The 22,684-nt window shown below is 42.2% G+C and overlaps 1 protein-coding gene across 2 annotated transcripts; it reads left to right on the top strand.

Moving 5' to 3' along the window:
* The first annotated feature begins 20 nt into the window (after window positions 1-20).
* On the top strand, window positions 21-22,192 carry trim46b (tripartite motif containing 46b). 2 transcript variants are annotated; one of them, XM_072448008.1, is made up of 12 exons: window positions 21-342; window positions 6,581-6,842; window positions 7,720-7,897; window positions 8,768-8,966; window positions 9,185-9,331; window positions 9,636-9,731; window positions 10,015-10,268; window positions 11,431-11,552; window positions 13,717-14,055; window positions 18,459-18,688; window positions 20,257-20,324; window positions 21,728-22,192. In XM_072448008.1, the coding sequence occupies exons 1-12, from the start codon at window positions 250-252 to the stop codon at window positions 22,188-22,190; spliced, it is 2,451 nt and encodes an 816-aa protein (XP_072304109.1). In that variant the 5' UTR covers window positions 21-249; the 3' UTR covers window positions 22,191-22,192. The 2 variants fall into 2 exon arrangements, with proteins under 2 accessions (XP_072304109.1, XP_072304110.1); XM_072448009.1 differs by lacking the exon at window positions 21-342 and adding an exon at window positions 916-979.
* The last annotated feature ends 492 nt before the right edge of the window (window positions 22,193-22,684 follow it).

The following is a 22,684-nucleotide window of genomic DNA, read 5'->3' as shown; positions in this document are numbered from 1 at the left end:
CCGTCTGCTACAGGCGTCTCTCTCCAGCGGTATTCACCCTGACGTGAGCGGCACATTCACCCGCACCGCGCGTCATTTAGTCCCTTTACACATCTGTTTGAGGGAAAGCGCTGACTGTCAACCATCTGTCAGTTATTTCATCTGAATTAGGTCGCGTTTTCCCAACCGGTTCGTTCTCCAAACGCGAGGAGCGGGACGGTTCGCGGTGGATGATATGGCCCACGGCCTGAACTCGTCGCGGATTCCCAGATGATGCCGACAGCAGGTGGCTTTTTCTTTCAAGTGACAGAGATGGACGTGAAAGCCGCTCCACCGACGACGGAAGCTTTGTGCCGCATCAGTGTGAGTAACGCGCGCTTAACGTGTGATAAAACCTCTTATAAAACCATTGATTATGAATGAACGAAACACACAGTAACACCAAATGCATCCACACCGTCTGATTCAGTCTCAATCATTGTGCGAATCGCTTGGAATGACCCAGAAACACAGATCAGCACCAGGCCCTCTCCTCTTTCGTGATGGGCCATGAATCAGACGCCACACGTTCACCGCAGACGCGCGTCCTCCGTCACAAACACACACGTATCAGACACATTTTCTCAGGTTGATGTCGGTCCATTGTGTTTGGTGAATGTAAACCTTTTAGCTCCAGGTACAGGGGCAAAAAAGAAAAAGGAAAAACATGACACGTTTCTCGGATGCTGGTTTCCATGGAGACGGGATGCGGGGCACTGCTGGACCAGAGCAAAAAAAGCTGCTGAGTGTAGCATCATGATGCGCAAAGCGTGAACAATGGAGCACTGGTCTCCTCTCGTGGCCACAGCTCCCGTGCCTTTCCCCCGGTCCCGCCGCTGCTTCCCGTGCATCCTCAGAGACCCCCCCCCCCTCCCCTTCCCTTCCATTGAGCTGCCGTGAGCTGTAGCGCGGAGCCTCCATACTTTATTATGCTGTCATGGCGCCTAGGCTCCAGGTGAAGGTAAGACGCATGCAGCATCTCTCTCCTCCTCCTCCAGCTCTGCTCTGACCTCTGCTCTGACCTTTGCTTTGACCTCTGCGTGGCCCTGCTGCGTCCAGACGTGAGGGACGCTCTTGCAGCTTGTGGAGGGGTGCAAATGTGCAGTGGTCCCTGTTTGTGCAGAGGGGGATGGCGACGAGCTAAATGCTACAGGAGCCGCACAGACAGACACAGGCCCGAGTTGACATTGGAGAATGACACACTGAGATTACAGAGGGTAATTTTGATCACGCTAATTATGCACTTTTTCAATATAGGCCAAATCATTCACAGTAGCCCCATTCTGCCAGGAATTGGGTGAATTGTCATACACGCTTTAATCATTTCTTCATCATCATGGATTGGAGTCACTCTTTCTGCTGAATGGCATGAGTTTTTTCTACAATGATGCTCTTTGTCATTTGCTGTGATAAGCTTATGCCACATCACATTATAAACAGAGTCAAGTTTACTCTCGGTGCCCCAGTCTTTACAAATGTCCTCCTACCGTCTTTCCTCGACACATACACACAATACATCATAATATATTTATTTTTAAAGCTTTTTATTATTGAACAAGCTTTAAACATAAATACATCATTATTTTATAAATAACAGGCCTCTAGATCTGTCTGTGGTCTTCAACACATTTTATACATATAAGTATATATATAAGTGTCCAAACCTGCCCAACACATGAGACATAATCTTGAGCAAACAACCACATTATTACGGAGTTGCCTTTATGTTGCCACATTATCATAATGTCATCAAGTGAATTAAAAAAGCATTTAGTGGCTCTAGTGCAAACTGTCGTGCCTTTTGGCCAGACACTTGCCTTGTATTAGGTGAGTGTTGGTGGCCTGAGGGCACAGATTGGCACAGACTGGCACAGATTGGCACCCTTCCTTCTGCCTCAATAGTAGTTTACCACCACCACGTGTGGAGAGACTGAATAATGCACTGTAAAGTGATGTGGGTGTTCTAGGCGCTGTATAAATAAATGATTAGTATTAGTGCATCTTTATAATGTTTCAACATTGACTGAGTAAAGAGGTTTCTAATGCCACAAAGTGTCTAAACATCCTTATCTAAACGCTCAATATTGTTATGGCAGTTTGCATTTTGTTTCCTGACAACAAATCAATAAAGCCATGATCTGCTACGGCGACACTGCCACAAGCAGGTTCTGATTACACAGTGTAACCGTTATATTGTCCAAACTCATGTATTCCCCAAACGAGCCCAAAGTATCAATGAACCGAGTATTGACAAAGTGTTGTAGGAGCTTGTTTTGTGATGACAACAGAAGAATTTAAAGTAACAGATGCCTTATTTTATTGGATAAGACCAGCATACTTTTGTTTTACCACTTTGTAATATGTCGGTTCATAAATCCAATATATTGTAAATTACCTTTAAAATTTAAATCCAAACTAATAATAATAATAATAATAATAATAATAATAATAATAAATATAGCCGCAAGCGGCAATGATCGGCCCTCGCCACGCCGCCGCCGCCACCACGCCGCAAGAGGAGGGCGCCCCAATTGTCCTTTTATTACGCCTACTGCTGAATCTGTGACGCTGTCACATCTTCTCCCCTTTGTTTTACATCAAAAAGCAAAATGTGCTTTGCCGCACAGACACCGTGACTCTTAGAATAAAAATGTGGATAACTTTTGATGGTCCACCCCTGAAGATGAGTCTCACCAAATTTCAGGTTAATATGTCTAACGCCCTAAGAGGAGTTCGTGAAAGTCTAAAGTGTAAACATGTTCTGGCGATTTCCCCATTGGAAAATACATGGAAGGTTTCGGTCATCGTTACGGCAACGCCATAACAATTATGACATGGGTCTCATTGACTTTTTTGATGGGGATGCCAAAATTGAGTTGTGTGTCAAATTTCATATAATTTCGCAAAACTAAATATTTAACCTCCATATCAAATCTGTAGGGGGCGCTGTGGTGCCAAATGAATTTATTTCACTTCAAGTAGGTTTAGGGCAAAGAGTTTAACAACTGATTCTAATTTGACGCAATTCGGACTTTATCTGCGCAAACGGCAGAAATTTTAAATATGGGAGATTTCTGAAATTCTAGCTACAGTTTGCGGCTTCGCCGCACAGAGACCGTGACAGGTATCAATGTAATTTGAATAACTTTTGATGTCCCACTCCTCAGTAGCATTTTCACCAAATTTCAGCTTTTTAGGGCCACCGCCCTGGGAGGAGTTCGTAAAAGTACGACGTTTGGAAAAACTCCGAAGTCATGTTTAGCCATTTTTGAAGCAATATGGCCGACATTTGGTTGGGCGGACGGCGTTGCCGTAATAATATTTTTTACTTCTCTTGTCACCATCTACCTCTGCGCCAAATTTTATGATTCTACGATCAGATTTTTTTTGGGTCATTTCCCATCTCTCAATGCATTTTTGGTACATTTGGGGGCGCTGACGCGCCAATTTTTTTAATTTTAGAAAAAGGAAATAGCCAGAATGTAGAGAGGCACGATTTTTAGAGGTGTGCTAACTTTTGTGACTTTTCTTCAATGTTCACTGGGTGAAAAATAGGGGGGTTGGTCCCGAGAAGAAGAAGAAGAAGAAGAAGAAGAAGAAGAAGAAGAAGAAGAAGAAGAAGAAGAAGAAGAAGAAGAAGAAGAAGAAGAAGAAGAAGAAGAAGAAGAAGAAGAAGAAGAAGAAGAAGAAGAAGAAGAAGAAGAAGAAGAAGAAGAAGAAAGAAAGAAAGAAAGAAAGAAAGAAAGAATAATATTCTGATGCAAAAACAATGTTTCCCATTTTTCAAATATCATGAACTATACATTTTCGGTGTTCTCATGGTGTGGGTCCCTGGTCACTGACGGGTACTTTCGTTAATTTTGAGTGGGCTCCGCCCACTTTGTGTTTTTGGCCCTCTATACAGTAATAATGTTCAATTTTTGCATTACATGCTTATATGCACGGAACATGCAAGAGATGGGGAACGTATTCGTGAGCTACTTAGCGCAAATGAGTGCTTTATGCGGTCGTCATCCCAATTTAAAGTGCTCGTTTAGTGCGCACTTTTGCACGGGCTTCGCCCGTTTACAACGGTAAAGTTCCATTTTCCTACTACTAATTAGTATGCACAGGGCGTGCGTGAGTGAAGGAGTGCGTTAGTGAGTGTTTGGACGTGGGCGAGCGCTTCGCGCTCGATTTCGTGCGCACTACGTGCGCACTTTCGCAGCCGTGCTTCGCACGGCCTTACGAGATTAATAGGCCTCTCGCCATCTTGTGGCGCTCGGGCCTAATAATACTTTACACTTGTAATGTGCTTTACAGGCTTATCGAAGCCTCACAAAAGCCCCACTCTGTTCTCATTCTTTTTTCACTCCACACTCGATGGTGGCAAGCTACTATTGTAGCCACATCTGCCCTGGGGCAGACTGATGGAAGGAAGGATGTCATGTGCCATTGGTCCAAACCACTTCCATACAATGTGGGTTGAGTGTCTTGCCTCACGACACAACAACCGAACTTGGTCCGAGCGGGAATCGAACCTCCGACTGGACGAGTGCTGTTACCACTGAGCTATTACCACTAAATATATACTTACTGTTATACTGTTATGTACTTTGCTAGTTATATTAAAATAGCCCACACTATCACTAAAACCCTGACTTCATTGTAGATGTGCAGTGTATTTTTTTGTACAAAGTCATGCGGTTTAAACGATCCTGATGTGCTCCTTTAGAGTAATGTGTCTGATATGGATTGATACAGGTCATTTTGGATTGAAAGTGTAATGTGTCTGATATGGATTGATACAGGTCATTTTGGATTGAAGGGTATGTGTCTCGGTCGCAGCAGGTTTGCCCTTGTCTCGTTGTCCTTGAGCCACACGTTTCATTCCACAGCCCAGCATTTGAACCTCTAATCCTCACAGACATGACGCTGCCTCAGCACTGACCCACTGAAGGCAAATGGACCAGAGGAATCAGAAAGCCAATTAGAAGTGCATTAACAGAGGACACTTAGAACAACATTAGAATGAGTGCAAACTGTATGTGACTGCGATCACAACACGACATATGGCAAAGCGTGAGGCAGGAGGTGTGAAAAGACAAAAAAACACAGAACTGACAGAATAGATTGTGTGGGAAGCTAATATTTTCATCATATTATTTCGTAGCGTCAGCCTAGTACAGACCTTTGTTGTTTTAATGCTAGGTAGGTTTGAATATCTATGACATAGTATCCATGGAGACAAGCAGGTATGACTCCCCAACCAGAAAAGTTACTTAGTACACTTTTAAAATAAAACTGAACTCATTCAAAATGTGTTGAGTGATGAGTGAAACATGGGCCTGTTTATGCAGCTTGCTGGACTTAGAGTTCCACCTTGAGCGAGTCAGAGACTGAAATATTGATGTCTTTATCCATATTTCATGTGAATCATGCCCCATGTCTTGCTGAGGACATCTTCTCATTGCTCTTCTCTGCTGTGCCCTCTCTACTCCAGTCTATTTTTATTCCATGTCGGATAAAACATCAGCAGGATGACTTTGTAAACTGAAAACTGAACAGTGAAAGATATTCTTAAGTAGCAACTGAATTTTACAAAGTCAGTTTTGAATACTTTTAATTTTGTGGTGGCACCTGCTCGACTCCATGACGATGTTATTGCTCTGTCTGTCTAAATATACATATCTCTGTGAAGCAGGTGACGCCACGTTATAGGTCAGGGGCCTCATTTATAAAACCTGATACACAAAAAACAAAATGTGCGTACGCTTTTTTTTCTTACGCAAGGAGTGTGATCCATATAAAAAAAAATACTTAACGTGAAAATATGCGGAGTGAAACACAAACTTTGGACCGTAAAGGGCCCGTGCAGAGTCGGCCTCATCTCCACGCACAGTTCAGGCTCTGGAACCCATCTCCTCGAGAGGGGCTGGACGCTCCACTTCTCTGGTGTTGCCCGCGGGGAGAGGCGCCGGGGCTGGTGTGGGCGGGGCTGGTGTGGGCTTGCTAATGGCCCCTCAGCCGCCATGTGTTGGAGTTCACCCCAGTGAACGAGAAGGTCGTGTCCCTACACCTTCAGGTTGGGGACAGGTCTCTCAGGCCCAGAGGAAACCCAGGACATGCTGGAGGGACGATGTCTCTCGGCTGGCCTGGGAACGCCTCAGGATCTCCCCGGAGGAGTTGGAGGAAGTGTCTGGGGAGAGGGAGTCCCTGCTTAGACTGCTGCCCCCACGACCCGGTCCCCGGATAAGCGGAAGAGGATGGATGGAGGGCGTGCTCAGGGCGGGTTCAGGGTGGAGACTCATGAGGAATTGGTGCAGCACAGAAGTAAGGGGTGTTGGGATTCAGGAGAAGGGAAGTGTGCTCAGGTGTGCTGCACGGGTTTTTAGAAATGGTCAGTTCTTTTTACGGTTTTGAGTTTTTTACGTTGCGGTTTGCACGCTTTCAAATACAATTTGACGCACTCTTTTATAAATGAGGCCCCAAATCTGTGGAGTGGAAACTTAATTTACAATACGAATGCTAAGCAATAGTTTAGCAAAACCCTAAGCAGCTGTGTCTCTGCTGCCCCCTACAGTCCAACATGAAGAGCCTGGAGCACGAGCTGCACTGTCTGGTGTGTAAAGACATTGTGAAGCAGCCCGTGGTCCTGCCCTGCCAGCACAACGTCTGCCTCATGTGTGCCTCTGAGGTCCTGGTGGCCAACGGTTACCCTCCTCCTGACCTTCCTCCAGAGCCCAACTCACCAGCATCCACCCCCAACACACGCTCTCCTCGAGGGGCTCGCAGACCCACGCCCAAGGCCGACCAGAGGCCCATCGACAGGGTGCTACGCTCAGGTGAGAGCTCTCTGTGGCTTTAACTGTTGTTCACCATTACTGAACCAAACAATAGTCAAATCTAACATTTTCTTTCATTCCCATTCCTCAAGTTTGTGACCAAGTTAATGTCAAAGAAACAGCCAGATATAAAAAATGCTTTGAATTTAAATGCATTTTCAAACAAAAAATTTAATGAAACATATTTAATTTAGCTTCTATTTTTTTTTTTACTTCTTACAATTATATTGTGGCCTGAAAAAAACATGATTATAGACAAATCATCTGGACATATGAAACTGATGTTTGTCTATTCATGACACTAAACATGGTCAATTAGTATTTTCAATTAAATTTGAAAAAGCTAAAGAAAATAAATAAATGGGTTATGAATGGATGTATTGTTGTTGTTGTTGTTGTTGTTGTTGCTATGACTGAAATAAAAAAAAACATTGATTGATGTTTTTCACAATTTACAATTCACAAATTTGCAAACTGGAAAAAAGAAAAACAGTTATGTGTTTACATCAGGTCAAAACCAAAAATAGTTTTGGAAAAAGTAAAGATTAGCCTATAACTTTATTGACTCAATGTTGCTCTATGACTGAAAAAATAAAAATATTAGCGTAAGACTTTATTCATCCAAATGATATACCGTATTTTCCAGACTATAAGTCGCACCAGCCAAAAAATGCAAAATATAGAAAAAAACTCATATAAATCACACTGGAGTATGAAATGCGGCTAATATAAGTATAAATATATAAGTACAAATATAAGTATTAGTCGCACCCCGGCCAAAACTATGAAAAACGGTGCGACTTATAGTCCGGAAAATACGGTAGAAATGTTTGACACACTGTCTCACATATGCTCCTCTGTGTTGTGTTGCCGTCAGGTCCGCACCCGCCCTCCCCGGGTCTGCAGCGCTCTCCTTATGGCGGGAGGAGGCGTAAAGACGGCCCTCCTCTGATCATGATGTTCCCCTGTGGGACCTGCCGCCGGGACGTGGAGCTGGGGGAGCGGGGCCTCGCCGAGTGCCTCCGAAACCTCACCCTGGAGAGGATAGTCGAGAGGTGGGCTCGGCCTAACGTGTGCTCTTCCCTTTCTGCTCGCTTTTATTGTGAAAGTGGAAGTGACGCGAGGGACGTTTGGCTGTACGATGTGCTCTGGACGCGTCCCATCGACAATCTGAGCTGCATTAAAGATGGCGGCAAATACTTTGGAGCACACGCTACAGCCGGGATTTAGAATTCTTCTTCCATCACTTCCACTTTCACAATAAAAAGCTTGCGAGAACAGGGGAAACGGAAAAGTTGCTCACATTATCAAGAATGACCAAATTTGAGTTACAATTACAACTAAAACATCACGATTTAGAGCAAAAAACAACACACGCCGCGTCAAAAAGGACCAAATATCAGGACTAAATTAGAATGGAATAGATTTTGAACAAAAGTAGCACTGTTTGGATGCAAAGGTTTCAGAAAACACCAGTGCATCACAGTTTTTTTTTGTATAGGGCTAAAAGGCTATAACATAATGCTTTTTTTTGAGTAGTTTGGCTGCGTATAATTGTTCCGAAACAGGAGTGAGATAACAGCGATTGTGATGACTCAGGATTGGCTGAGCTGTGAAACACTGGAGTAAAGCGTGCTACACTGAGGTGCTACTATGGCTGAATGTGTCTTTTACGGTCGAGTGGATAAGAGTCATCATTCTGCGTTAGTCTAAATGGCAAAACCCTAATGTGTGCATTTAAATCACTCCAGAACACAATGCTAAATGTTCACTACCTGTGTATTTCAAACTATCTTAAGTCCAAAATCTCATCCAAGTGACACAAAACCTCTTCAAAATTCTGAAACGTGTATTATTACAGTGTATTTCAACCATTAATCATTCAATCTTCCTTTGTAATCACTGAATGCTTCTTCTGTCCCCAGATACCGTCACACCGTGAGCCTGGGCAGTGTGGCTGTCATGTGTCAGTTTTGTAAAGCTCCTCACGCGCTCGAGGCCACAAAGGGCTGCGCCGACTGCAAAGCAAACTTCTGTAACGAGTGTTTTAAACTGTACCACCCGTGGGGCACTCCGCGGGCCCAGCACGAGCACATCCCGCCCACGCTCAACTTCAGGCCAAAGGTCACGCTCAACTCTTTATTTAAACGTGAAAATAATGTTGTAACAATGGTTCTGATGGAATAAAAACTGTGCTTCCCAATAGATCCACCCATTCTTTTTAATACTTATACAACTTTATATTCTTTGCAATTTAACATAGATACAACACAAATGATATATCAAATCAAAAATCCTTTTCCATGCATGAAACTTTGTGGTATATTTTTTTATTTTGGCAGGTTTTGACGTGTCCAGAGCACGATCAGGAGAAGCTGCAGTTTTACTGTCGGTCGTGTCAGCGCCTCCTGTGTCCGCTCTGTAAACTGCGACGAGTTCACGGAGGACACAAAATACTTCCTGTGGCCCAGGCCTATCAGGCTCTCAAGGTACAACTGCACTAATCTGATGTCACTCGCAATTCAATGTTTGCATCTTCTTACTGTCACAAGAGTAGGTCATTATGAAAGCAGCGCTGGCATTAAAAAACTTAACTTTACGGACATAAGTCGCCCTTTCCAAGTCCAAGTAAACGTTTTAAATCTGTATTGAGTGAGTAGTATATTATCAGACCTGTTATTCAGAAAGACTTCACCAAATGATCCTCTAGAGGGCAACAAAGAGAAGCTTTCAAGTCAACGTTTCAACAGAATCTCTGTCTAACTCTCTTATTGTGTTGTGTTATTTTAACAGGAGAAGATTACAAAGGAGTTGAACTACATTTTTTCCAACCAGGACACCGTACTGTCTCAGATTACACAGCTGGAGAGCGCCATCACCCAGACAGAGGTTAGTAACGTCTAAAGAGAAAATACATGTGTTTAATAACGCTCAGCAGGAAGTTCATATCCGCTTAGTTCATATCCGCTTTGTGCCAAATATTCCACATTAAAAGATATATTTTAACATTTGGGAAAGTTAAATATCATGACTACTGTTCAGCTCCACAACTGTCAGGCTATAACCAGTATTGTATAATCAGAGATAAGGAATAAATGCTGAGTGCAGAGGAATATCTAGAACGATCCTCAGTTCGTACTCTTGGGTCATTGCACACTGTTGCCCCCTGCAGGTGAACAGTGTATCGGCCCGGGAGCAGCTGGCCCAGAGCATTCGGGACCTGACGGCTGCCCTGGCCGAGCGGCACTCGTCCCTGACACAGGCCCTGGAGGGGGCGCGGCAGAGGCGAGGGGAGGCGCTGGCGGGGCAGGTGTCGGAGCGCAGGAGCCTGATGGAGCACGCGGGGCTCATGGCGTTCACCCAGGAGCTGCTGAAGGAGACGGACCAGCCCTGCTTCGTCCAGGCAGCGCGCCAAACTCACAACAGGTCTGTGGCAGGAGCAGATGTTTGGGCCCGAGGCAAATTATGGTTAATTCTGGAGGAGTGACAACGTGACATCTGACAGAAGCCATAGAAACGCTGGTGTATGTAAATGTGCAGCAGGAATATGCTGGCATAAAACCTGAGCTGTCACATCACTATTTTCTTGAAGCCAGATCATGATATAAAGGAATAATAGAGGATTTTTGGCTGAGTTGAGAATTCAAGCGACTGTTTGTCCCTTTAAAAAAAACACCCTCCTGTTCTTTCCAAGAAGCCGCCTCCCATCACGAGGAAATGACTCCGACTGTGCAGCAAAAAACTTCTGTTATTCCTTTAATATTTCATCAGGGACAAATATGAGGCGTGGGTGAGAAAAAGTCTTTGTTGGAGCACAGAGCTGCATTCAAGAGGAATGTTCACCAGAATAACACTTTGTCACAGGAATTAGATTTTTATCACCATATTGCCCACTCCCTCTCCATGGAGACAGTATGACATTAAAACATGTGACTACATTCTAGATGTTTAGTGTGTTTAGTGTGTTTAGTGTGTTTAGTGTGTTTAGTGTGTTTAGTGTGTTTAGTGTGTTTAGTGTGTTTAGTGTGTTTAGTGTGTTTAGTGTGATTAGTGTGTTTAGTGTGTTTAGTGTGTTTAGTGTGTTTAGTGTGTTTAGTGTGTTTAGTGTGATTAGTGTGTTTAGTGTGTTTAGTGTGATTAGTGTGTTTAGTGTGTTTAGTGTGTTTAGTGTGTTTAGTGTGTTTAGTGTGTTTAGTGTGATTAGTGTGATTAGTGTGTTTAGTGTGTTTAGTGTGTTTAGTGTGTTTAGTGTGTTTAGTGTGTTTAGTGTGATTAGTGTGTTTAGTGTGATTAGTGTGTTTAGTGTGTTTAGTGTGTTTAGTGTGATTAGTGTAAACTAGAAAAAGCCAAACGGAAAGAAGAAAACTCTCTTACGATAAACGTTTGGAAAAGTACATTCAGTCATTTTCCTTATCTGACATGCTCATATCTGGGAGACATTCAGCAAACACTCCCTCTTCCTCCTCTGCCTCCTCTTCCTCCTCTTCCTCCTCTTCCTCCTCTGCCTCCTTTGCCTCATCTGCCTCCTCTTCCTCCTCTTCCTCCTCTTCCTCCTCTTCCTCCTCTTCCTCCTCTTCCTCCGTCACAGGTTGAGACAAGCCATCGAGAACCTGCAGCATTTCTCGCTGGCGGCGGATCCTTCGTTCAGACACTTTCAGCTGGACGTCTCCAAAGAGCTCAAACTCCTCACCGAGCTCAACTTCATCCAAGGTACCACTCGGGATGGGTCGGTACGGGACGGGGCGGGTCGGACGAGGCGGGGCGAACGGGACGGGGCGGACGGGACGGGGGCGCCAGAGGAGACAGATAAGACCTGAAGGGAGTCAAACACTTCCACTGATTGCGTAGATTTAGTTTGGAGGAAACCCAGAGTGCGTGTAAAGGAGGAAAGGTAAAACATGCGACAGGTGAAGGATGCTTCCCAAACCTCAAGGGAACATGTCATGATTACATTTAATACTGCCCTTTGTTGCCGTAGTTACAGCTTTATCAAACCTCCCAGCTATAAATGTATGTAACACGTTCTTGAGCAATGTATTTACTGTATTCTCACCAGAAGTGTCATGTCATGTTGAGTCACAAAATGACAATAAAAATAAATAAATAAAGGAATACGGTGAAACTGCTGCTCAAGTTACAGTAGATTCATTGTCTTGATACAACTGTGATTTGTGATGAATGAATTTGGAAGGACAAAACAGTAAATAATTAACATAAGTCATAAAGGAAATGAAAAACAGCAAACTTACTCAGAGTGGGAAGAGGGACAAATAGTCAAGTAAGAGTAAAAGTCTGAAACTACTCAGAGTCTTGTATTATTTAAGCAAATGTTCCTGAAGTAATTGTAAGTGAGTCATTCATAAGACTGAAGAGTTACACTATATGATAAAGCAGCGTAGAAGCACTGAAAGGACCTGAAATTCACTTTATCCCATCATTTAATTAAAATATTACATTAATTCTACTCTCAAATGAGACATATTATGCTAAATCTACTTAAATGAGCTTAAGTATTTACTCCTCATTATCTTAGGCAAAGTTGTGATTTCATTGATTCCTTCATGTTTGAGTTAATCCTGTTTTGTCCTGTAACTGAGGCTCAGAAAACCCCTTTAGCTGTGATTATGAGTCAAGTTTAGGCTCTGAATGACAGTGGCAGAGATATGAAATATCATGGAGTGATTTTCATAAATAAAACACGTACATTAAAATCAGTTGTTTATTACGGTGATGGCATTAAACAGGCAATTATGATTGTTGTTGTTGTTGTTGATTTTAATGGCGACTGGCAGCCAACTGAAAAGGTGCATTTACTGCCACTTACTGTAGTTGTACATTTTCAAAGTATGTGATATACGCTATACCGTAAAAAAAGAAAGAAAAAGATGAAAAGAGAGAGAGAGAGAAACAGAGAGCAATTAATGGAGCTGTTTCAGCGGTTGGAACATTATTTAAAATAATGATTTACTGACTGACCTACTACTACTACTACTACTACTACTACTACTACTACTACTACTACTACTACTACTACTACTACTACAACTACTACTACTACTACTACTACTACTACTACAGCAAACAACAAACAACAAACTAACACCCCTCTTCCCTCTCTCTCTCTCTCTCCCCCCTTCTCTCTCTCCCCTCCCCCTCTCCCCCTCTCTCTCCCCCTCTCTCTCCCCCCCTCTCTCTCCCCCTCTCTCTCCCCTCCCCCCCTCTCTCCCCCCTCCCCCCATCTCTCTCTCCCCCCTCTCCCCCCCTCTCTCTCCCCTCCCCCCCCTCTCTCCCCCCTCTCCCCCCCCCCTCTCTCTCCCCCCCTCTCTCCCCCCTCCCCCCATCTCTCTCTCCCCCCTCTCTCCCCCCCTCTCTCTCCCCTCCCCCCCTCTCTCCCCCCTCCCCCCATCTCTCTCTCCCCCCTCTCTCTCCCCTCTCTCCCCCCCCTCTCTCCCCCCTCCCCCCATCTCTCTCTCCCCCCTCTCTCTCCCCCTCTCTCTCCCCTCCCCCCCCTCTCTCCCCCCTCCCCCCATCTCTCTCTCCCCCCTCTCCCCCCCCTCTCTCCCCCCCCTCTCTCCCCCCTCCCCCCATCTCTCTCTCCCCCCTCTCTCTCCCCCTCTCTCTCCCCTCCCCCCCCTCTCTCCCCCCTCCCCCCATCTCTCTCTCCCCCCTCTCCCCCCCTCTCTCCCCCCTCCCCCATCTCTCTCTCCCCCCTCTCTCCCCCCCTCTCTCTCCCCTCCCCCCCCCTCTCTCCCCCCTCCCCCCATCTCTCTCTCCCCCCTCTCTCCCCCCCTCTCTCTCCCCTCCCCCCCCCTCTCTCCCCCCTCCCCCCATCTCTCTCTCCCCCCTCTCTCTCCCCCTCTCCCTCCCCTCTCAGCTCCTCAGGCTCCCGTCATCGATACCCAGCGCTCTCTTGCCTACGACCAGCTCTACCTGTGCTGGCGCCTGCCTCCGGAGTCGTCCCCGGCCTGGCACTTTTCGGTCGAGTATCGTCGCCGCGGGGTGGTCCCAGGAGGAGGGGCGCGTGGGGGGATGAGAGGGGGTCTGTCCGCCGCCCGCTGGGGCTGGCAGAGGATGGACGAAGTGACCGGGAGCAGCGCCGTGATCGACCGGCTGGAGATGGACAGCGTGTACGTGCTGAGGGTCAGAGGCTGCAACAAGGCGGGATACGGAGAGTACAGCGAGGAGGTGTATCTGCACACGCCCCCCGCTCCAGGTAGGACCAACGACATGGTGCACTATGTAACTCTTCTTTGCCTGGAATGCCCCGCCATGCCAACTTAATCCATCAAAGCTCTTTGTAAAGGCTGGTGTGCCGTAAACATAGTGTCGTAAACATAGTAACATAGTAACAGAGTAACAGAGTAAAAAAGTGTCAAACCTGCAAAAAGGTCAACAAGGCCCAGTGTGTTCTAGAAACTCGCAGTCTTAAACGCCAACACATTTTAAAAAGTAATTTGAAAACAGAAAGCTGGTCTAATCTTTAAAGGCAACCGTTTCCGTAGCCGCGGGGCAGCAACCGAAAATGCTCCCCACGAAGCTTGTGTTTGTTTTTTGGGATGACGAATGGCTTTTAACAAATCTAGCTTGCATATATCTAATTACATGTGTGTTTTTTGTTAGAAAATACCTCAAAAACACTCATTCTCACTGAAAGCGGGCTTGCCTCTCCGCAGCTCTGACCTGTAACTTGACCTGGTGATGGGTCTGTTCATTTCAAACGTTTACACAAGCCATTACATAACGGGTAAACTTCCCTTTAAACCTAACACAGAATGAATGAAGTGCAAACCGTGTGTTTCATGTAGTTTTCGTAACATAAAACAAAATTATAAAACAAGTAATAAAGTTATAATGGATTATAAGTTAGCTATAATTGTCAACAACCAAACAAAGTAAATGAATACGTAATAAATGAGGAGCCACAAGTTTATAAGGCTGAATAGTACACAAAACCATCCACCACAAACATAAAAGACTGTGAAATATGTATGATGTATGGATGAATGCAGTCAAATACTAACACTAATTACTCCACATCCCATTAAAACAAAATGTAAATCAGACGTGGGATAAAATACTTGTGATTGAGGCTTAGAAAACTCATTAATTTGATCTTAAATAATCTGTTGTTGTTGATTAAATTGGCTTTAGGCATTTGCCCATAACGGTTGCCAGCTACAAGAAGGAAGTTATATATATATAAAACGTTGACACTTTTTAATTAATTTTGATGCCTGATAATGAAGTGCATTTAGCTGGTGCCAGAAGATTTGCCCTGAAAAGAAAATCTGTTATTGCATTGCTGTGTATTAACTGTACTATAGATTTACTGTATTGTTTTCAGAGCTAGCCTTTGACTCCAATAATATCCAACACCGCCGAACAATTTAGCTCGTCCTACAAACTGTAATCGCTCCTACAGCTGTTCTCAAAGTTTGGTGCGAGGTGTTTTGTCTGAGATGAAAACTTTACAATATTAGAGCTGACCGGTCGCTGTTAACAAATACACAAAAACACCGCAAATAGCTGAAAAAAAACTGAAAACCCAGTGGTAGAGACATTAAACAATAAAAAATCAGATTGTTCGGTGTACATTTTGATTTTTAATTGTGATAATTGCCTTTTTATCAGCAGAAAAAACAAAAAAAACACATTACTTATATAACAATTCTATAATAGTTGTTTAAACATGGAAATTTTATTTTCAAATTAAAATTGCTGATTCAATTATCATGATGTTATTGTTATTCGCAATTATTTTCTCAACCAGTGACCAGTGTAGGAGTTTAAATGTGCATTCAGAGTTACCGTATTTTCCGGACTATAAGTTGCACCTTTTTTTCATAGTTTTGGCCGGGGTGCGACTTATATTTATACTTGTATACTTATACTTATACTCCAGTGCAACTTATATATGTTTTTTTTCTTCTCTATTATGCATTTTTTGGCTGGTTATAGCCAAAAAAGACTTATAGTCCGGAAAATAGGGTAAATGTTCTGGTAGATTGCTTGGCTTTTCAGAAAGATTACAATTAGCTTCCAAATCAGCCTAAGGTGCAAACAGTCATAAGAATAATGCACATTCGTCAAAAGCGTTTGTGAATTACCTTTTATTTCCCTAAAACAAGGACAGCTTTGTACTTGCAGCTACTCAGAAAGTTAAACACACTGTAGCTAATTAGTCTGAGCTATAGATATTACATTTAATCCTTGACTAAAAGGATGTTGTCGCAGATATTTCATGCCAGACTTCTTTTCTTTCTTTCTGTTCCCCAGGCAGTTGTGTAAAAGCTTTTCTTTAATTCTCGGTTTGAACTGGTAATAGCCTAAAATGGCGAGAGGTGCGCGACAGCCACAACGCTGCCTCATTAAATCCTCCTGTCACCCGACGCCCATTCATCTCAAAACACACAATATTATCATCATCAGTAACAATTTCAGAAACTGTTCCCATTGATAAGACTTCTGAATAATTGTCCTTCTTTCTGTCCATCCTCTCTTTATCTTTCTACCTTCATCGTCGTTGTTTTTCTTCGTCTCTTTATTTCCGTCCTTATACGATTTCCATCTCAGCTTTGTTCATGTCATCCTCTGAGCTCCACTTTGCCGCCTCCATCTGAACGTAAGAGGATTCTGTATTTATCCTATTTTTCGTCAACCTCAGCTCCATGAATCAGACTAGAAGATATACTATTATGTTTGTTTGTCATGTTTTTAGTGCCATTTAATTAACATTTGTAAGTTGTATTTTTGGAATCAAGCTCAACTAAAACACTAACAAGAATAGTTTATATATTGTGCCATAACATTTTGGTTTTATAAATATTTCTAAATAATTTATATTTGCTATTCTCAGCACTATAGCCTTATAATAAGCCTAGAAATACAGGTGTCACGATATCAAATGTTATTATTTCACTATTATTCACAATTACAGAGACAAAACCACAGTTAAATCTTTTCATTCTTGTTTCATTCTTTGTGAAATTTAATGACCAAACAAACGTAAATGTGTCAAAAACAGCTAACTATAGATTGAATTAAAAATATTCAATTTTGCTTCTAAAATAGTCACAATTATTATTGTTTGGTTCTTACGATTATTTTGTGACTTGAATAATCACAATGATCAATTAACCAAATAATTTTGCCATCCTAAAATGCATTATTTCCACCACATGGCTGAATAATATGACCTAAAACTTTCATATTCATTTACTGAATTAATGTATAGCTTGATAAATGATAAATACGGTATTTCAAGTGTATTCAGAAGTCCCATTTACAAGATGGTTAATTTCTAATTAAGTGGTCTCACAGACGGTCCATTCTCTTATAGAACTGTGAACATACTGTGAATACATAAAATACTTATATCACAATCTATAGCCTAATAATTCAGATTTAAGTAGACAAAATGCAGATGTGATTTGACCCTTGAGTTTTGACGTCCAACCCAAACTATCCCTCAAACCTCGCGTATCCCACACGGCTCTTCTTGTTGTTGTCATCCTCATTACGTCCTTTTACAGCCCACTCTCCTCCCGTAACCGTCCCAAAGCCGATGAGGTCTGCAGTTTGTTAAGACGAGGCGCTTAACAACACGGATCCCAGGCGTTCAGTGGTTTTGGTGATGCGGTGATTGTGTCGTCCCCCGTAGGCTGTTTTCCTCCCCTCTGCTATTGCTTATAAATCCTCTGTTAATTGTATTTGAACAAAAGTCCCAACTGTTAGGCCTTTTTCGATATCTGCCTTTTTTCTCCCTGAGTCATCGGCGCTGGTGGGAGGGGCGCCTGCCTACTCCAAGTTCCTCCTCCATAAATGTCGATTCCTCCTGCTGCTGGTCCTGTTCTGGTTTCTCTGTGTTGCCAAAGATACAATTACATCTTTTTATTGTTCTGTGAAAATGTGTAAAAAGATGTAATTGTCACTTGAGGTGGGGAATATAATGTCTACATGTTAGTGTATTTGTCTTTTGAGATAAAATAAAAAATAGAGAAAATAAAAATTAGAATATCAATATTATAGTACATGATCCATAATAGTTAAACTTACAGTGTAATGTTGAAAAAGGGTTTAATACTGTATAGAGTGAGCTTTCTTCACTTTTGTGGTGCAATACTAATATTATTTGATCATAATTTCTTGGACATTTGAGAGTTGGGCTGCAACAATTAATCAACTAATCGTGACTATTGACTATATGAAATAGTCATAGTCGTATTTTGATAATGACAAACACGTATGAAAAGACCTTTTTATACCAAAAACAGCTGCATTATTAAATCTAAATGTCAAAAATAATAAACAGCTTCTGGATTTCATCAATAATACACTTTATTCATACATAATCTCTATCTTGGAGCCTTGAGTCACCATATTTCAACAATAGAAAAACATGTTGGACTGGCTCACTAATAATAAAAAGAATCGCTGACAGCTTTGATTAAGAGAGAGATTTTTTTTTTCAATATTTCCCACCTTAAATCTCCCGCAACACAAGGAAATCAAACCTTTCCTACTGTGTATATCGTCCTATTGTATTCTTGAATGTCTATCCTACATCTTTACCTCCTTGTCCTCCTTCCTCGTCTCCTCCGTCCTTGTTCCTCCCAGTGCTTAACTTTTACCTGGACTCTCGCTGGGGTCTCCATGCCGACCGGCTGGTGGTGACGAAGGAGCAGCGTTGTGCCCGCAGCGTCCCAGGACTGTCTCTGCTGCAGGCCGCCGACCACGCCCTCACTTCCTGTCACCTGACCTCTGACCTTCTGGTGGGGGACGTCGCCATCACGCAGGGACGACACTACTGGGCATGCTCAGTGGAGCCCGGGTCCTACCTGGTCAAGGTAAAGGATCGTAAAGTGCAGATGAGATTACACAGTTCACTAAAACGTAGGGAGCACAATTATATTTCAGATTTTACTAAAGATTTAGCCTAATTTCACAAGTTTTACCATTTTGCCGATGATTATAATTGTACCCACAACTGTTACCTAGCAAACATATTGTAAAAAAAATATTGTAAAAAAAAGCCCAAATTCATATAAATTGCACATTAGTTATGATTTGACATAATAATATCTCACAACAACTTTATTTCAATAGCTTGTTGTTTTTGGATGAGATGTCGCTCATTGATGACATCACAGAGGAACTCAGTTTTGAACTCAGCTACTTTCTGTCATTTTCAACTTTTACTTTTCATTTTTTCTTCAGAAACTGCAACTTGGCTGCAACAGTCATACATATTTACCACAGACACTATCAAATTAAGTGATAATTAGAAAAACACACAATCCTGTCATATGCACTTTAATTATAATCATGTTTTGTGGAAAAGATTTAACATTTATGAGATTGACACTTTGTACAGTTTGTTTTGTGTGGTTTTATATTGTCTTGATTTGATTAGAAAACACTTTGTTCACCTTGACTGTTCTAAAGGGCTTTATAAATAAGTGTTATCATGTTTAATATAGTTTGGACTTTAATAAAGATATTTAGTTTATTTTCAATGTGTATAGTTATTATTATTTTTTCATGATCCCGCAGCAATAATAATGACTAGATAATAAAATGTCAAATTAAACAATAATTTTAACCAATTACTTCTTCTGTGTACTTAATCTGAACTTTCCTTGTTAAAAAGTGAAATGCTGAAATAGATTATAAGTGATGTAACAAAAACAAGTTCCCAAAATGGCGCCCGTAGCAAGATAAAGTCATTTGTAAAGTCATGAATAGTTTTGGAGTTTGTTATAAACTGAGGGGTTAGCATGAAACACACCAAGTCAGTTCAATTTTAAACAAAGCCTTCTGAAAATTATTTTATTATTTTATTGTGGAGCCGTTGTTATAAATTCAATCACACGCCCTGATAGGTGTCTAGACTGCTCCATCTCTGTGCGAAGACGCCGTTTATCATCTCCACAAATGCGTTTGTCTGCCAAAAATCCTGTTCAACTGTGACTAATGCTTTTCTCTCTCAAGTGCCGTTATTGTACTATAATTTGATAAAACACACAATATGAATAAAATGAATGAAATGCCGCAATGTTTTCTCCATTAAAGTTTGGATTTTCCATTTGAGATAGAGATGGATTAATTCATTTCACTTTCGACAATAATGGGTGCAATATATGTGTAGTATTTTCCAAATCTGTTATTTTATTGAGAGGAATACAAGCAAATCATATTCGTTGAGGTTTTTGGTTTCAAACTGCATCGAAATAAATGCTTTCTTGACTAAACATTCATGAAAGGGACATTGTGCACTGTATCTTGGGTGAGTCTGTAAGTCTATTCAGTAACAGGCATTTAACCCACATTATATTGTATAAAACCCGGGCAATAATCTAGATTTACATTGGATAAGAAGCATCACAGAGTCAATAATGCTTTTGTTTGTGAGCAGGTGGGTGTGGGTCTGGAGTCCAAACTACAGGAGTGGTTTCACCTTCCACAAGACATGGCCAGTCCACGGTAAGTGTTGACTGCAAGGGTGAAAAGTTAGACCATTTTTAGACGATTCTTTTGTTCTTATACTTGTAATTGAGTATAATTCTTGCCATGCATTTGTAATTAGTCACATATTAAAATCATAGGAGTCACTGAGTACAGTTCAAGTCTCAAATGCAACACTCATTCATTCAATCTCACTGTTGTCTCTGCTTCTTTTTGTGCCAACAAACACACAAAAACAACACTCTGATTGGCCGGTGCTCAGAGAATATGTGGATTGTGATTTAAAATGGCTTAATTCAGCGTTAAATAGCTAAATTAATCAAGTTTTGCATTAAAAAACAGATTCAAAATACGTGTTACATAGATTTATTTTTATTTTTACATTTTCGTTACTCTTTTCACCACTTATTATGTCTTATTTGGGCTGTTCCCTTCTGTCCCTCGCTAAACCTAATCCAGTGTATCATGTTTACTAACTTTACACGTTTTGGTAAATTCATAAATATCCTCTATGGTCTTACTCTAGGCCTGCAGGTAACTCTTACCCATTTACATATCAAGTATCAAATTCAAACCATCTCAATCTTCGTCTCAATCGCAGGAGACATTGCTATTATGCTAATCCTGAATCAGAAAAAAGATCAAACATTCCTATAAATTGTATCATTATAAATACTCTAAATCTAAGAATAAATCAATCGCTCGAGGTATAAAAGATCTTTGTTGTTTTCTGGTCTTGCCACGTCTTTAGTAGGGATTTAAAGATATTTGGTTAATCGTTTATCGTGATTATTAGGTCACAATAAATCTTAAGAACTGAAAAATAATAATCGTGACAATCATAAGCAGCACAATGAGTAATTTCAGTTCAATCTATGCTCCAAAAAAGTAAAACGATGTATAAAGTACTTTTTTTTTTATCTGTTAAACGTGTGAATAAAAGTGAATTAGGCATTACACAGTTGTTTGGTCAAAGTGTCAATAATCGTGAATGAATTGTGACATTGTCGTGTTTCTTCTCTCTAAACGTAACTATACATGCGTTTGCGGTGACGTCACACAGCCGGGACTTCCCCATAGCGGCCATTTTAAAAGGGGCACGCGATATATAAAAAACAACACTTTCTACGGCATAATGAGCTACAAATACTTTGATTCTTTAAACGATAACGGCAAACTAAGGTACACGACAAAGCTATCATTTCCTGGCCAGTCCTAACAGAACAATGTCCTAACAGATTAAGCAGGTTTTTGGCATTTTGGCCTCATATTTCCTGGATTTCGTATGTAGTAGACGTGCTGTTGTGCCCCTTTCAAAATGGCGGACTCGGTTGCCACTGCACAAGTTCCCGGATGTGCGAACGCATGTATAAAAAGTAAGATTAGATTGACACATTTGAAAGTTTGATGTCTCTCTCCAGCTACGACCCAGACAGCGGCCATGACAGCGGCGCAGAGGACGGCGTGGACTCGGCCCCGCCCTTCTGCTTCCTCACGATGGGGATGGGAAAGATCTACCTGCCCCAGCACAACTATCACCACAGCAACAACAACCACGGCAACAGCACCCGTGACTCCATCGCCAACGGCAACGCCCCCTCAGCGCCGGCGGGCGTCACCTACCCGCTGCCCCCCCGGCTGGGCGTGTGCCTGGATTTCGAGAAGGGCCGGGTCACCTTTTACGACGCCCATTCGCTGAGGCCGCTGTGGGAGGGGCATGTGGACTGCTCCGGTCCGGTTTGTCCCGCCTATTGCTTCATTGGGGGCGGGGCGTTGCAACTTCAGGAGCTCGTAGCAAATAGGAACGCAGATCAGACGCCGGTGAGGAGGGTGACCATCCAACCACGCGTCTCGAATATTAACAGCGTCAATAATAATAACTAAGACGGAGAGAGAGCGTAATATCCGATCAGGTATTACATTACAGCCACTGACAGGTGAAGTTAAGAACATACAGATCATATTTATTTATTTATTTTTTATAATCAGTAACCATTCTTGAATTGTATGATAAAAAAAATGAATTCAAGTATTTAGTATCTGTCTACAACAGTTGATCTGAAACTTCTCACATCAATTACCACCAAAGATAATATTTGACGTTCCGAGTACCACAAGAGAAACACGACTGACCTAAAACACGACTATTCTAGGTCTAAATTAGAGCTGAACCAGGTCTAAACCAGGCCTAAAACATGACTATTCTAGGTCTAAATTAGAGCTGAACCAGGTCTAAACCAGGCCTAAAACATGACTATTCTTGATCTAAATTAGAGCTGAACCAGGTCTAAACCAGGCCTAAAACCAGACTATTTTAGGTCTAAATGAGAGCTAAACCAGGTCTAAAACAGGACTCTACACTTTTTGTACTAGCTCTA

Source organism: Eucyclogobius newberryi, unplaced genomic scaffold, assembly GCF_026437365.1.
Source record: "Eucyclogobius newberryi isolate DKJ021-1_F unplaced genomic scaffold, fEucNew1.0.hap1 SCAF_16, whole genome shotgun sequence".
NCBI classification, from domain to species: domain Eukaryota; kingdom Metazoa; phylum Chordata; class Actinopteri; order Gobiiformes; family Gobiidae; genus Eucyclogobius; species Eucyclogobius newberryi.
Note: the sequence above shows the minus strand (reverse complement) of the source record. Positions and strands in the feature narration are given on the sequence as shown.

Coding starts and splice junctions, on each gene's coding strand:
- trim46b (XM_072448008.1), top strand. CDS start 250: ATGATGCCGACAGCAGGTGGCTTTTTCTTTCAAGTGACAGAGATGGAC. Junction 343..6,580: donor AAGCTTTGTGCCGCATCAGT/GTGAGTAACGCG, acceptor TGCCCCCTACAG/TCCAACATGAAGAGCCTGGA. Junction 7,898..8,767: donor CTGGAGAGGATAGTCGAGAG/GTGGGCTCGGCC, acceptor TTCTGTCCCCAG/ATACCGTCACACCGTGAGCC.